The sequence below is a fragment of the Pteronotus mesoamericanus genome, unplaced genomic scaffold, assembly GCF_021234165.1.
Source record: "Pteronotus mesoamericanus isolate MK-2021 breed Mesoamerican mustached bat unplaced genomic scaffold, CSHL_Meso_final contig_68, whole genome shotgun sequence".
In the NCBI taxonomy this organism is placed as follows: Eukaryota; Metazoa; Chordata; class Mammalia; order Chiroptera; family Mormoopidae; genus Pteronotus; species Pteronotus mesoamericanus.
In genome coordinates this window covers 7,802,403-7,817,176 of record NW_026555234.1, presented here as the reverse complement: position 1 = coordinate 7,817,176, position 14,774 = coordinate 7,802,403, and the positions used below count along the sequence as shown (strand labels likewise).

General features: G+C 34.7%; 1 protein-coding gene across 2 annotated transcripts in view; it reads left to right on the top strand.

The window, feature by feature from the left end:
• FBXL5 (F-box and leucine rich repeat protein 5) overlaps positions 1-14,774 on the top strand; it is a 35,887-nt gene that overhangs the window by 15,559 nt on the left and 5,554 nt on the right. For both annotated transcript variants that reach the window (XM_054581953.1, XM_054581954.1), the window contains exons 5-10: positions 290-472; positions 2,503-2,628; positions 5,217-5,365; positions 5,953-6,035; positions 6,846-7,568; positions 13,508-13,656. In XM_054581953.1, the coding sequence (XP_054437928.1) occupies positions 290-472; positions 2,503-2,628; positions 5,217-5,365; positions 5,953-6,035; positions 6,846-7,568; positions 13,508-13,656 (1,413 nt within the window). The remainder of the gene's footprint in view (positions 1-289; positions 473-2,502; positions 2,629-5,216; positions 5,366-5,952; positions 6,036-6,845; positions 7,569-13,507; positions 13,657-14,774) is intronic.

The following is a 14,774-nucleotide window of genomic DNA, read 5'->3' as shown; positions in this document are numbered from 1 at the left end:
AGTGAGTATTGTTTTTTCTCTGACGCCTTTGTAAGAGGAAGTCGATTCTGTTTTTATTGTAGCTCCCACTGATGAAGTATGATTTGGGCCATGATCGTTTAACCCTGCAGATTCGTAACAAGTTTAACATCCCCATGTTACCTCTAATCCATGTTATTTCCTTTTCGCATCTTGCAAGCAGGAAGGAGTGGACTTCAGGCACTGGATTTTATGTATTAAAATGTGATTAAAATGCTTACTGCATTTGCTTTTATAGCCTTTAATGCTAAAGTTTTCTTTTTTATTTCAGAAGCGGAAGTGTCAGAACGAGCCACAGGTATAACCCATCTTCCTCCTGAGGTAATGCTGGCAATTTTCAGTTATCTTAATCCCCAAGAATTATGTCGCTGCGGTCAAGTAAGCACCAAGTGGGCTCAGCTGGCGAAGACTGGATCGCTTTGGAAACATCTTTACCCTGTTCACTGGGCCAGAGGTAGGTAAATGAGACTTTCAATTTGTTTTAAAAGTATTTCAGCCTTTTTTTTTTTTTTTTTTTAATGAATACTCATAGGCATGAACAGGTAAGGCCAGAGAAGGGACACTGAGAGGTTGACTAAAAAGTAGATTTCATAGTTACAGTGTTTTTTATATGCATTTTTGAGAAGCTAGCAAAGCTGAATGAAGTATTTATGGGTGAATTATGTGATGTGTGCAGTTTCCTTTAAAATAATCAGGAAAAAAATAGTTGGAGACGGAATGCCAAATAATTGGCAAAACATGGATCCTTGGTGAAGGTAGGTGCAAGTACATGGGTATTGATTATGCTACTTTTTAAATACTATTTCTTCTTATTTTTTACTGTACGTGGGATTTTCCATAACCAAAAGTTAGAAGTAAAATTAACAGGATGTCATAGCAACTTTAAATAATAGATTATTAAAGTATTTAGTAAATACAGAATAAATTAATTATATAAAATATGAAAATGAGGGCCATCATGGCTGCCTTTCGGCAGTGGCGCAAAATAACTGAATCTGTTTTTATCTCTAGCATTTTTTTGTGTGTGTGATTAGTAATCCCTCATTTAATAAATCAAAATTTTATGTTAACTTTATGTGGTGAGTTACTTTTTTACATGTGAACAAGTACAGAAAATTTTCCTTTCATGAACATATAATGTAGTCAAAAGATAAATGCAGCTACTATTGCATATTTTTTTGTCACTGAATTAGCATAATTTCTTCTAGGTAAGTATTAACTTCAAAATTTACAGTGTTCTTAGTTTTCTCTAATTTGTCACTTCGGCCTGGAAATACAGTTTTCTCACTTACATTATGAATCTGATTTAAAAAATTTTACTTTTTACATTAATATCTAGTACTTTTAAAATATGCTCTTTTTAGATATTTAACATTTTTTGAGTGAAGCCATTTGCACTACTGGGTACACTTATATGAGTGAAGTGAGCTGAATGATTTTTATGTGGAATAATTTTTTCTATTAGTTGAAGGATAATGAAAATCAAATAAGACAAATATGGATATTTCAAATACTTATTCACTTAGCTGTATTTTTAATTATGAATAATTCATTATTAGATATTAATACATAATGTAGGTACTTTTTAATATAAAAATTAAACATTAAAATTCTGTGCTAGACTATTCTGTGAAGTTAAGTGGATCTTCATACATTTCTTTTTTTTCTGTTTCAGTATGCTTTGAAAGTTCCAATAAAAATGGTTTTTATTTATTCATAGTATTTGTTTCCAGTGGTTCTCACTCAGAATGGATTTTACCCCCCTCTAGGGGACCTCTTGGAGTGCCTGCGGAGACATTTTTGTTTGTCCCGCCTGGGGGAATGCACTGGCCTTGAGTAGCTTGAGGCCAGGGCTGCTGCTAAGCACCTGCGGTGCCTGGGGCAGGCCCTCACCGCCAGAGTCCTCGCCCAGAATGTCAGAATGTCAGAATGTCCATAGTGTCGAGGTGGAGAAACCCTAATTCAGATGTAACGTTGGGAGTTCCGTAAATTACTTCTGCGTTGTCTCTCACTTCACAATCATATAATCTAATTGCAGTATATTCTTCAGGATCTGTAAATTTATGGTTTAGCTGTACCTTAATCTTCTACTTTGACTTCTGTTTCTACCTACTTCTGAATTGTTAATTCACTATGAAGTGGAAAGTCTTGCTTTATTAGCTATCATCATCTTAACGAGGATATTGTCCAAGCCAGTGTGAAATCACTGTAGGGGAAAAAGTTAGGTTGTTTTCAGTGATTTCTAAAATTGCCTGTAAGATTATTGAAAATCACTGTTCATCATTCTTTTTAGTGTGTCTGAAATTCTTTGCTCATTTAAGTGTAATTTTTTTAAACAGTAATTAAATATTTCTGACAATAGCTGATCATTGCTTAGGGTTCAAATATTTTGTGTGTGTAAAGATTTTTATTATAAATAGGTTTTTTTTTGTAATGGTAGCCAATGTAATGTTAATTCATTACTCTTGTTTTTTTGTTGAGTAGGTGACTGGTATAATGGCCCTGCAACTGAACTTGATACTGAACCTGATGAGGAATGGGTGAAAAATAGAAGAGATGAAAGTCGTGCTTTTCAGGAATGGGACGAAGATGCCGATATAGATGAATCTGGTAAGCTGTGTTTGGAAATAAAGGTATTTCATGGTGCTTTAATAATTAATATTACATTAAACAAGAAATACTTAGGTGTTTAGATTTGTATATGTTGTGTTTTCTAAATAAACTTGTTTTTAAGCCTACTACTTTTTAAAATTTGAAGGAATAATCAGCAAATTTAAAATGTATTCTATTTGTTTCCCATCTGTTTTTATATTTAAATACTTTAAAAATCAGATAATGATGGATGTTTTTCTTACTGAACTATTATAAATTCATTATAGTGCTTTGCAATTTACAATGTGTTTTTTAAATGTGCTCATTTGATCAGTTCAGTAGTATTTATTGAGTCACCTTTGGCCTAGAGGAAGGAGCGTGAAGCTGTTGACTGTTTATTCATTTGTGAAAAGTCACACCACTTGCTTCGCATGGTTGTAGAATTGAGAAGTAATCTATATGAAAATTCTTCGCAAATGTAGCCATTTGTTAGCACTGTGGAAGGAAGAATTCATGGGTGAATTAAGACTTCATCTCTACCCTTAGTACTCAAGGGTGATAATTTAGAATACATAATTCTTAAAGTACATCATGGAAAAAAATGCATTTTTATAGAGGTACAGAAAAGGAAGGAGGAAAATATAAAGTTTGTCTTAGATATTATGCAAATATAATTACTAAAAGATGATGATAAGTAAAAAAAATTAAAGATAAGATATTCTTCTACTTGGTAAAACTGAGCCTGTAGGAAATTTTTATTTATAAGTTACCCACTTAAAAAATCGTAAGCTAGTCTGGCGAAAGAGCTAATAAACATGTGGAAAGTAAGTGTTACGAATTTAAAGATTATTCTTTCAGCATCAAATTTATTTTTATGAAATGAAGGTGCCACATTTTGGTATAGCTTTGAGTGTTTGGAAGGTGCTATATAAGGAAGAAAGAGATCTGTTCCAGTGAGATGTGATGATGTGCTTATCCTTGAGCAGGTGCCTTCTGAGCTTGGAGTTAGTAATGCACAAAATGGAGCAAATATGTCTGGCCTTGTTTAGCTTAAAATTTGGAGAGGATAGACAGATAATGAATGCAGGCAAAATGGATGCTATGTTAGCTAGTGTCAAGTACCTTGGAGGAAAATAAAGGTCAGGAGTGCCAGGGAGAGGGAGGGGTTGAGACTGTAAAGAGCCCGGCTTGTTTGTGGGCCTCCCGCCTGCAGCCCTGCCATCGGGCCGTGGTCTTGCTTTTTGTACTGTGCCACGGGCTCTCTTGAAGTAACTATTAAACTAATTTGCATGGATTAAAAAAAAAAAAAGTATTCTCTTAGGGAAGACTTGATATACCCACCCTGGAAAATTATTTCATAATCCCCGTGTTGTGTTTTAAAGGCTTTACCAAACTCAGCACTTGAAGAGAGCCAAGGTGAGGACTGTTGTTCCCGTTTGTATTGAAAGGGAAAAATGAAGGCTCTGAGGTTAAGGCCTTTCTACAGTAACATGTCTATTCGGTTTAGTGGATCTGAGACCAAACTTTGGATCTGCTTTTTCATCATAGCTGTCCTTCCTAGTTTTGTAGGGAAGTTCTTCATAGGATGTTTAATTTTTTTTTTTTTAAAGATTTCATAGCAAACAATACATGAAGAATCATTTGGGAATAAAGTTATAGTACAATAAATAGGGTTAACTAAAAGGTATTTTTATCCATATATATATGTATAAATGTGTGTGTGTGTATGTATATCTAGCTGAAGGAGGAATTTCAGATAATATTTGTAAACATGGAACTATTAGTTAACAAATTCGGAATTGTTCTTTCTACTTAAATTCCTTTTGTCAGCTACATTATTATTGTTATTATTTTAAATAAGGCTTCCTCAACTTATTTGGTTAAACTGTTTTTTTAATATTTAAGTTAGTTTTCCAGGTAAGCACAATAACAATAAGACCTTGCAAAAGGTGATAAAATTATTAGTTCATTCTTTTTAGTGTACTGTGTTTTCTTTTAGTATCAAACTAAAGTTTGTAGTTTGTTGTGTGTGTTATAGTAGTGCATCGTGTTATAAACATCCAAGCTCTACAGAAGTTACTAAGGAAAAAGCAAAAGCCATGCGCATTTTTAACTTTTTAAAAATCCTAATGTACTTTCCTTTGCTTGATGCATTATGACCAGGCAAACTTAATTGTTTCAAACCTCTTCCAGCACTATGTCCCTTTTGTTTAGATAAAATAACGAATGGTACTTCCATTATGGTTCATTTTTCTTTTGATGTTCTATATTCTCTTGAAGAACTCTTAATATTCTTCAAGTATTCAAAGTTTCTAAAACTATTTTCAGTGCTCGAAATTAGAGTTATTTTGCCTTCATATGAAAATCACCTTCCCTTCATTCTCACTGTAAACCTTTTTTTCCTTCTTTGGCCTCACGTTTAGTTGAAGCCAGACCCGTTAAGTATTAAGTCCTTGAGAGTGAGACCTTGTCCCTTAACTTGCTTTGCATATAAGGGAGTTTAAGGATAGCAAAAAGTATTTCATATTTAATGATTTGGTGGTTCCTTGTGTAGACCAATTATAAGTAGTGTATCAAGTTCTTAGACTTTTGAATTCATTTTACAGAAGAGTCTGCAGAGGAATCGATTGCTATCAGCATTGCACAAATGGAAAAACGTTTACTCCATGGCTTAATTCATAATGTTCTGCCATATGTTGGTACTTCTGTAAAAACTCTAGTATTAGCGTACAGCTCTGCAGTTTCCAGCAAAATGGTATGTATCAATTAGCACCAGTTTGGGTATTAACAAAAACTAGCAATGATCTAAATTTGGTTTGCTTATTCCTGAGTTTAATTAAGGAAAAAAGAAAACTTTACCTATGAAAGTTCTTTCCCATGGGTAGGCATATACTGCCAACTTTCATATTCCTTCACTTCAGTTCTCACGGTAACCTTTGTCTACACATTATAGAAAAGGATACAACAACTAGGAGAGGTTAAACAACTTACTCAGTTTTACAGATACTAAGTGATGAAGTCCAGTTTCATATGATTCTTTATAGCATGTGAGGCATGGTAAGATGGGCAAGTGAGATTAAATCTCTGTTTTATAAAAATATATCTTGTGCTGTCCTGCATCAAAATCTCCTTAAAAATGTAAATCTCCTGGCTGTAATGTTACAGTTACTAAAACAGATTTTCTGGGGTTTAAGCCGAGTGTATATTGGCAATGCAGATTTGAAGTGATTTTTACATGCACAAATGTTTGAGAACCTCTGGATTATGTCATTTACTAAACGTTACTGTCTCGTGTCTAATTAAAAGTCTGTGGATCTTCACAGTGACTTTTTTCCCCTTTAGGTTAGGCAGATTTTAGAGCTTTGTCCTAATCTAGAGCATCTGGATCTTACGCAAACGGACATTTCAGATTCTGCATTTGACAGGTTAGTTATTTTTGAATATTTAAATATGATTCCTAACTACAAATCCATGGAATTGTTCTGTAGTTCTTCATTTGCATGATTGTAGTTTAATCATGCTATTATTTTTTATTGTCATCTCTCAGTCACATATAGCTATAATCTGATAGCACCTCCAGTTCTTTGCCTCTTGTCAGATCCTAGCTGATCCATAACTCCAGTCTGTATCATCCTATCGTTTTTATAATCCTATACTCTGTCTAGGCCTTTGAGCCTTGCTGTGCACTAATGTTTTTCAGATGTTTCCAAGTTCCATTTGGCCAAGGTCTCTCTTATATTCTTCATATTTATTCTGAAATTATAACGCTTTCTTCAAGGTATACTTCACAGATTTTTTTTTTTTTTTTTTTTTTTGGATGCTACCAATTTCCTTCTTACTCTACCTTACTTTGCTCTTTTTCACCCTAGCATTTATGTTGCACCTCTGTTTCCATTCCAGAGAGGCATACTCTTCTCTGGCTAAGGCTAATGCTCTACCAGTTCCTAGAATTTGTTTCCTTTGGATCTTCCTGCATTAATCATTAGTTATTCTCTTGTTTCACGTGTATACAGCCTTTCCTCTACTGGTTACTCTCAGTAAAATAAACTAATTCTTCTCCTCTCCTATCTTTTTTGTATCTCTAGCATCTAAAATAGTACCTGACAGTATATATTCAGTAAATGTTTGATATTAGATTTAAAGTCTCTTTTATTTTTCATCTACTTGCCTATAGTCAAATACTTTGGAAGAAGTTAACAATATCTACTAATAGTCTTGTTATCTCTAAATTATAGTTGGTCTTGGCTTGGATGCTGCCAGAGTCTTCGGCATCTTGATCTGTCTGGATGTGAAAAAATCACGGATGTGGCTCTAGAGAAGATTTCTAGAGCTCTTGGAATTCTGACGTCTCATCAGAGTGGCCTTTTGAAAACTTCCACAAGCAAAATCACTTCGACTGCTTGGGAAAATGAAGACATTACCATGCAGTCCACCAAACAGTATGCATGTTTGCAGGACTTAACTAACAAGAGCATTGGAGAAGAAATAGATAACGAACACTCCTGGACTAAGCCTGTTTCTTCTGAAAATTTCACCTCTCCTTATGTCTGGATGTTAGATGCTGAAGATCTGGCTGATATTGAAGATGCTGTAGAATGGAGACATAGGAATGTTGAAAGTCTTTGTGTAATGGAAACAGCATCCAACTTGAGTTGTTCCTCTGGTTGTTACAGTAAGGATATTGTCGGACTAAGGACTAGTGTCTGTTGGCAGCAGCATTGTGCTTCTCCGGCCTTTGCCTATTGTGGCCATTCATTCTGTTGTACAGGAACAGCTCTAAGAACTATGTCAGCACTCCCAGAGTCTTCTGCATTGTGTAGAAAAGCATCAAGGACTAGATTGCTTAGGGAAAAAGACTTAATTTACTCTGGGAGTGAAAAATCTGATCAAGAGACTGGACGTGTACTTCTGTTTCTCAGTCTGTCCGGGTGTTACCAGATCACAGACCATGGTCTCAGGTAAGTAATCAATTGCAGAGGATTAGGAAATGGACATGTTCTCATTTTCAAATGGAATATAAAATTTTGAATCCAAGTCTTAGGCCTTTTACTGATTTATTTAACCTAAAGAGTTAACCAAGATTTGCCCCCCTTTAAAGAGTTGGAACAGTGTGACTTCAGCATGTAGTTTCGCCTCAGTTAGTTCAGATGCTTTGTGATACATGGGAGAACACAAATTTCAACGTTTGATAAATACTTAGCAAGTGCCTCCAACACATTTTTTGTGGTGCTTTAGTCGATGTAAATCTGAATACGAAGTTTTACCCTCAAGGACTTGTAATAGAGAAGAAAATACGCGTGCCACATTCTGTTGCTGGGTATTATTTGTGTACGTTCTTTAAGAGGTTTGGAATAAAGACCTGTGAGGACCCAAGAAGAGAGTAAATGAAGAGGAAATTTAATGAACAGATACACTTAACTGAACCTTGAGAACGAAGAAAGATTCTGATAGGTGGCAGTGAGAGAAGAGACAGTCCCTAGTAGTGGGGATCTCTTGAGCACACGTAAAGCACTGTTGTACCTGCTGCTAGGATATTTTGTTATGGTGGTTCTTAGCATTAATAATGTACAATAATTGTTTGATTATCTTTGATATGAGCCTTTGGAAATTGATGTTATGTTTTCTGTTTTACCTTCTAATAGACGTGAATTTTACTAATGCTCTTTAATAATGGGATATCAGACATGTTAAACAGTGAAAATTCAACCTAAAGCCTAATAGTTTCTTTTTCTTTTAAGTATGATCTTTAGCCTATTTGATTGAATGTGATGGGGAGTGTTTAGAGAAGACTTGCTATTTGTCATAGTGAAAGCTATGTGGGAGGGTGTGTGGGAGGCAAGGCTATGACATTTTGAATTCAGGGCAGAATTCTTCTGGGGATGGGAGAAATGTGGAAACTATCTTATGTGATATCACTTGGACTGGTAGCTAATCAAAAGAGTGCAATCTGAGTGCAAATGGTCTTTTTAAAAATTATTTATTTTTAGAGAGAGAGGAAGAGAGGGAGAATGAGAGGGAGAGAAACATCGATGTGTGGTTGCCTCTTGAGTGTCCCTACAGGGGACCTGGCCTGCAACCCAGGCGTGTGCCCTGACTGGGAATCGAACCAGCCACCCTTTGGTTCACAGGCCAGGACTCAATACACTGAGCCACACCAGCCAGGGCCAAATGGTCTTTTTAATTGACTTATCTTGAAGAAATCTATTTCTTACTTATTTAGATACTTACTGAGCACCTACTATATGACTTACCCTGTTTTAATTACTAGGGAGCCAGACAAATTTCCTGCATTCCTAGAGTTTATAATCTATTGGTAGAAATAGATAATAAACGTAATATCAAACTGAATATTCTGAAGAAAAATAAGGTAGGGTTACAGGCTAGAGAATACTGAGAGTGTACCTTTATAATATTTGATAGACAGGAAAGGCCTTGGCAGGAAACATTTTTTGAGTAGAGATTGGAATGAAGTTAGAGAGTGAATTTTGTGTGCATTTTCTATGGAAAGAAAGGAAGGTAATAGAAAATACAAATTTAATATTTAGAAACAACTTTTTTGCATTTATATGTTGGTTTAAAAAGCATTTCAATTAACCAGTTAAAGCACTAAGTACAGCTGGTGTCAATAGGTTAGAGAACAAATACAGTTCGTGCAGGCATTCAACTAAACTAGGAACAGGAGCAGCTCAGCCCCGGGGGCAGAAGTGATCGCTGGGAGCCTCCGGCCTGTCTCTCCACGTTATTCATTACGTTTTATTCAGAGATGGGTAGCAGGGGTTCTAGCAAGTTGTTAAAAGAGCATTGTACAAATGTAGTTTGAAGATCAAAGTTTCAAACTAAATCAGAGCCATAAGGAACAGATAGTGTTTTGTGTGGGTAAATGCTGATGTAACATTTTAAGCTTTTCATAGGAATGAAAATAAGTCTTGGCTGTCATTCAATAAAAATAGCCTCTTAATGTAAATTCTCTACCTTCTTTGGCCCCTTTACGTTGCCATTATTATTTTGGTACAAACTACTCTTAACTGCTCTTTAATGTTTTGCAGACAATATGTATAGTTGGGTCTTACTTTTTTAAATCTAGTTGAACATTCTCTGTTATTTAATTGATCTTTTTAGACCATAACATTTAATGGAATTACTGCTGTGGTTAAATTTATGCCCACCATCTTGCTGTTTGTTTCCCCCTTGTTTCATCTTTTCTTTATTCTTGTTTTATCTCTTCCTGACTTCTTTAGAATTTATTAAGTACTTTTTAGTATCTGTTTTATCTGCACTATTTGCTAGTACCTCATTTATTTAATTTGCTTCCAGGTTTATATGCATCTTTTAAAAATCATGGTAAAATATGCATATCATAAAGGTTACCATTTCAGCCATTTTTTAAGTGTACATTTCGGTGGCATTAAGTACATTCACAGTGTTGTGTAACCTTCACAACTATTACCACAATTTTTTATCATTTGAGACAGAAATTCTGTCAGGGGTGTCCCACCTTTTGGTATCTCTTGGCCACACTGGAATAAAGAGAGTTCTGTTGGGCCACGCATTCAATACACAAACACTAATGAAAACTGATGAGCCAAAAAAAAAAAAAAAAAAAGGCTTTAAGTAAATTTACGATTTTGCGTTGGGTTGCGTGTGGCCTGAGGGCCCTGGGTTGGACCACCCCATCAAGCAGTCACTGCTTACTCTCCCATCTCTCCCAGCCTCTGGTAACTTCAATTTTACTTTCTGTCTCTCTGCGCTTTGCATTGTACATCACAGATATATCACATAAGTGGAAACATAATACTTGTCATGTCTGGCTTGTTTCACTTAAAGTAAATGTATTCAAGGTTCATCCGTGTTGCAGCTTATATGAGCCTCAGAACTTCATTCCCTTTTATAGCTGAATAGTATTACCATATTTTGTTTGTTCATCATTGATGAATACTCGTTTTTTTCTACCTTTTAGCTATTGTGAATAATGCTGCTGTGAACATTGACATGCAAGTGTTTGAGTCCTTGTTTTCATTTCTTTAATGTTTTAAGCAATGTGTTGTAGTTTTCAGTGTATACGTCTTTTTCCTTCTTGGTTGAATTCATTCTTAAATATTTTAATCTTTTTAATGCTATTGTAAACTGAATTATTTTTTAAAATTTTCTTTTCAGATTGTTTATTGCTAGTATATAGAAATTTTTGCAAGTTGATTTTGTATCCTGCCTTACTGAATTTATCTATAAACTCTAGTGTTCTTGTGAATTCTTTTGTGTTTTCTACATATAACATCTTGTCATATACAGATAATTTTGTTTATCCCTTTCCAATCTGGATGTTATTTATAGATTGACTGATTTTTCTAGCTTAATTGCTCTGGCTAGAACTTCCAGGACTGTATTAAATGGAAGCATCCTTATGGGCATCTTTATCTTGTCCCTAATCCTAGGGGGGTAGCTTTCAGTCTTTCACCATTGGGTCTGTTACATGTGGGTTCTCCATATATGGCCTTTATCATGTTGAGGCAGTTGTTTTCTGGGCTTAGTTTACTGAGTGTTTTTATCGTGAAAGGGCTTTTGATTTTGTTAAATACTTTTTCTGCATCAGTTGAGACCATTGTGTTTCTCTTCACCATCATTCTATTAACATGGTGTATTATGGTGTATTAAGTTGATTGATTTTCATATGTTGAACCACACTTGCATTCCTGGGATAAAACCCATTTGGTCATGGTGTATAATCCTTTTAATATGCTCCTGGATTCAGTTTGCTAGTATTTGTTGAGGATTTTTGCATCTATATTTATAAGGGATTTGGCCTGTAGTTTCTTTTCCTTGTGCCTTTGTCTGGCTTTTGGTATGGGCCTTAGAGAATGATTATGAAGTCTTCTTCCTCTGGTATTTTGGAAGAGTTTGAGAAAGATTCTAAAAATTATTTTATTTTTTCAATCACAGTTGATGTATTATATTAGTTTCAGGCATACAACATAGTGAGTAGATATTTACATACCTTACAAAGTGATCACCCCAATAAATTTAGTACTCATCTGACACTATAGGATTATTATTAATTCTTATTTAAATGGTTAGCAGTATTCACCTGTGAAGCCATCTGATTTGGGCTTCTTTGTTGGGAGGTTTTCAATTACTAATTAAATCTCCTCGTTATATAGGTCTACTTTGATTTTTTTCCTTGAGTCAGTTTGGTACTTTTTGTGTCTTTAGGTAATTTGTCCATTTCATCCAGGTTATGCAGTTTGTTGCATACAGTTGTTTATGGTACTATCTTTATAATCCTTTCTATTTCTGTAAAATAGGTAGTAATGTCCCAACTCCCAATTTTGACTTTGGTAATTTGCGCCTTCTTTCTTTTTTTCTTAGGCAGTGTAGCAAAATGTTTGTCGTTGGCCTTTTCAAAGAACCAATTTTTGGGCTCATTGATTTTTCTCTATTATTTTTGTATTCTCTATCTTTAAAAAACTTCTGCTCTAGTCTTTCCTTTTCTAGCTTTGGTGTAGTTTGCTCTTCTTTTTCTAATTCATTAAGTTCAGTTAGGTTATTGCTTTAAGATTTTAATTTTTAATGTTGGTGTTTACAACTGTAAATTTTGCTCTTGGACCTATTTTTGCTGCATCCCAGCAGCTTTGGTTTGTTTTGTTTACTTTTTTTTGTGTGTGTGTGTGTGTGTGTGTGCATGTGTGATTTTTTTCCTTTGGTCCATTGGTTGGTTAATAGTATATTGTTTAACATCTACATATTAGAGAGTTTTCAGTTTTCTTTCTGTTCCTGATTTGTAACAGTTTTGTGATCAGAAAATATACTTTGTATGAATTAAACCTTTTTAATTTATTAAAGCTTGTTTTGTGGCTTCTAAGATAGACATGGTCTATCTTAGAGAGATAGAATTGTATATTTTGCTCTTCTTGGATGGAGTGTTCTATACAGGGGTGGGCAAAAGTAGGTTTATAGTTGTAATACAAATAAAGAATATAACAATTAATCAATTATAATACAAGAATAAACTGTGTTTTGCATATTCACAACTGTAAACCTACTTTTGCCTGTACCTGTATGTGTCTGCTAGGTCTAATTGGTTATGGTGTTAAGTTCTGTGTTTCCTTATTGATCTTCTGTCTAGTTAGTCTATCCCTTATTGAAAATGAGGCATTGAAGTCTCCAGTATTTTTGTAGAACTGTTTTTTCCTTTAGTTCTGTCAATTTTTGTTTCATATGTATTTGGGGCTCTGTTTTTAGGTGTGTATATAATTGTTTTATCTTCTTGGTGTAGTGAACCTTTTATCAATATATAATATCCTTTGTCTCTTGGAACCTTTTTTTTAAATTTTAAGTCTCTGTTGTTTGACAGTAGTATAGCCACCCTGGCTCTCTTTTGGTTACTTTTTGTGTGGAATATGTTTTCTCATGCTTTTCCTTTTAACCTTTGTGTCTTTGCATCCAAAGCAAGGTCTGTTAATAGTATATACATGCATCATGTTTTTTTTAATTAAGTCTGCTGATCTCTGCCTTTCAATACAAGTGTTTGATTTACGTTTAAAGATTTTATATGTATATGTGTATATATATATATATATATATAAATGCACCATTTGGTTCTCTTTTCTCCCCTTTTCTGTACTTTTTTAGAGTTATTTTCTCTCTTGTTATCATTGGGCTACAATTAACAGAGCTTAAAACAGCCTAGTTTGACAACCAACTTAATTTCAATTGTATATAAACACTGTTCTTACACAGCTTAGTGTATTCCTGCCGAACGTTGAGGTTATCATATTTTATGGAACTTATTAAATTTTCTTACCACCAAATTTAAAGGTCTATTAGTGGTGGTCCGGTGGGCTGTTGAAATACGCAAGGTTTCGTGTGTTAACGTATCCTAATTGCTGACTTGCTTCTCTTGCAGGGTGTTGACTCTGGGAGGAGGGCTGCCTTACTTGGAGCACCTTAACCTCTCCGGTTGTCTTACTGTAACTGGTGCCGGCCTGCAGGATTTGGTGTCAGCATGTCCTTCTCTAAATGATGAATACTTTTACTACTGTGACAACATTAACGGTAATGCCTTTCAACAGTGAGATTAATTTTGAAGGAATTGATTTTAAAAATTTTAACAATTCGGCTTATGCTTAGCGTTTCTATTTAGTTTTCTAGATTTCCAATTACCAAACATTTTTTAATTTTCAGATTTAGCCCTTTATATTTAATAAAATTTAAAAACCACAATTTTTTTCATTAATTAGCTTCTTTAAAAGTAATTTTAAATGGATATTTTAAATATTCATTCTGACAGATTTTTGAGATATGTAATAGTTTAGTCATTCCAAAATGGCAAGTTACCATAGAAATACTAAAATTCTGATTAAGTTTTGGGAAATTCCTCCAGAATGATATAGCAGTCATTAACAGTGTAGATGTATTGATGTTCTAGATGTATTGATTTCTTAGGCAAGAGAGACTCAGTTTTCTAGTAGGACAACTTGATAAAATGCAGTAGAAAAAAGAGGACGGGTAATGTCAGCTCTTCATGGACCCTGGGTCTGGTGCCAAAGCAGTCAAGGAAGATCTCACTGCTTTGAGGGCTTCAGACGCGACTAAAAGTCTTAGAGTGTTTTGAAGATTGATTCCTGAACCTGCTTTTAACAGTAAGCAGATAAACATTTCTTGATTTTTTTTCTTTTGTTTGGATTTTTAAGTGTATCCCTACCCTGAATGGACACGTTCCATATGCTTTTGCAAATAGTGCCCTTTTGAGCATTTGATATTCAATGAAGAGAGACTAAAATTCCCAGAAGCATAAAAAGTTGCTCTCAGTTGCTAGTAAGCAAGTCAACTTTCTGTATTTATCACTGGAAAAAAATTTAGATGGTGCAGAGCCTGCTACACACTTACCTTTTTAACACCGTATACTGTTGTCTTTGAGCCTGATTCATCTTAGGATGATGGGAAGATCAACTGAGTTTTTCTCAGGCAGAACAACGGACAGGAGCCAGGAAGACTGAAGGAGCGGTCTCTTCTTTAGTGGCATACCAGTCGGCAGAGAAGATAGCAGATCTGCTCTTCTCACAGATTAACTTTTTTTGAGAGTGTATATATATATATATATATGAAGAGACAGGAGATAGTAGGTCTCTTGTTTCTGAAATCACATTGGTGATGCAGGAGATGACTTTCGA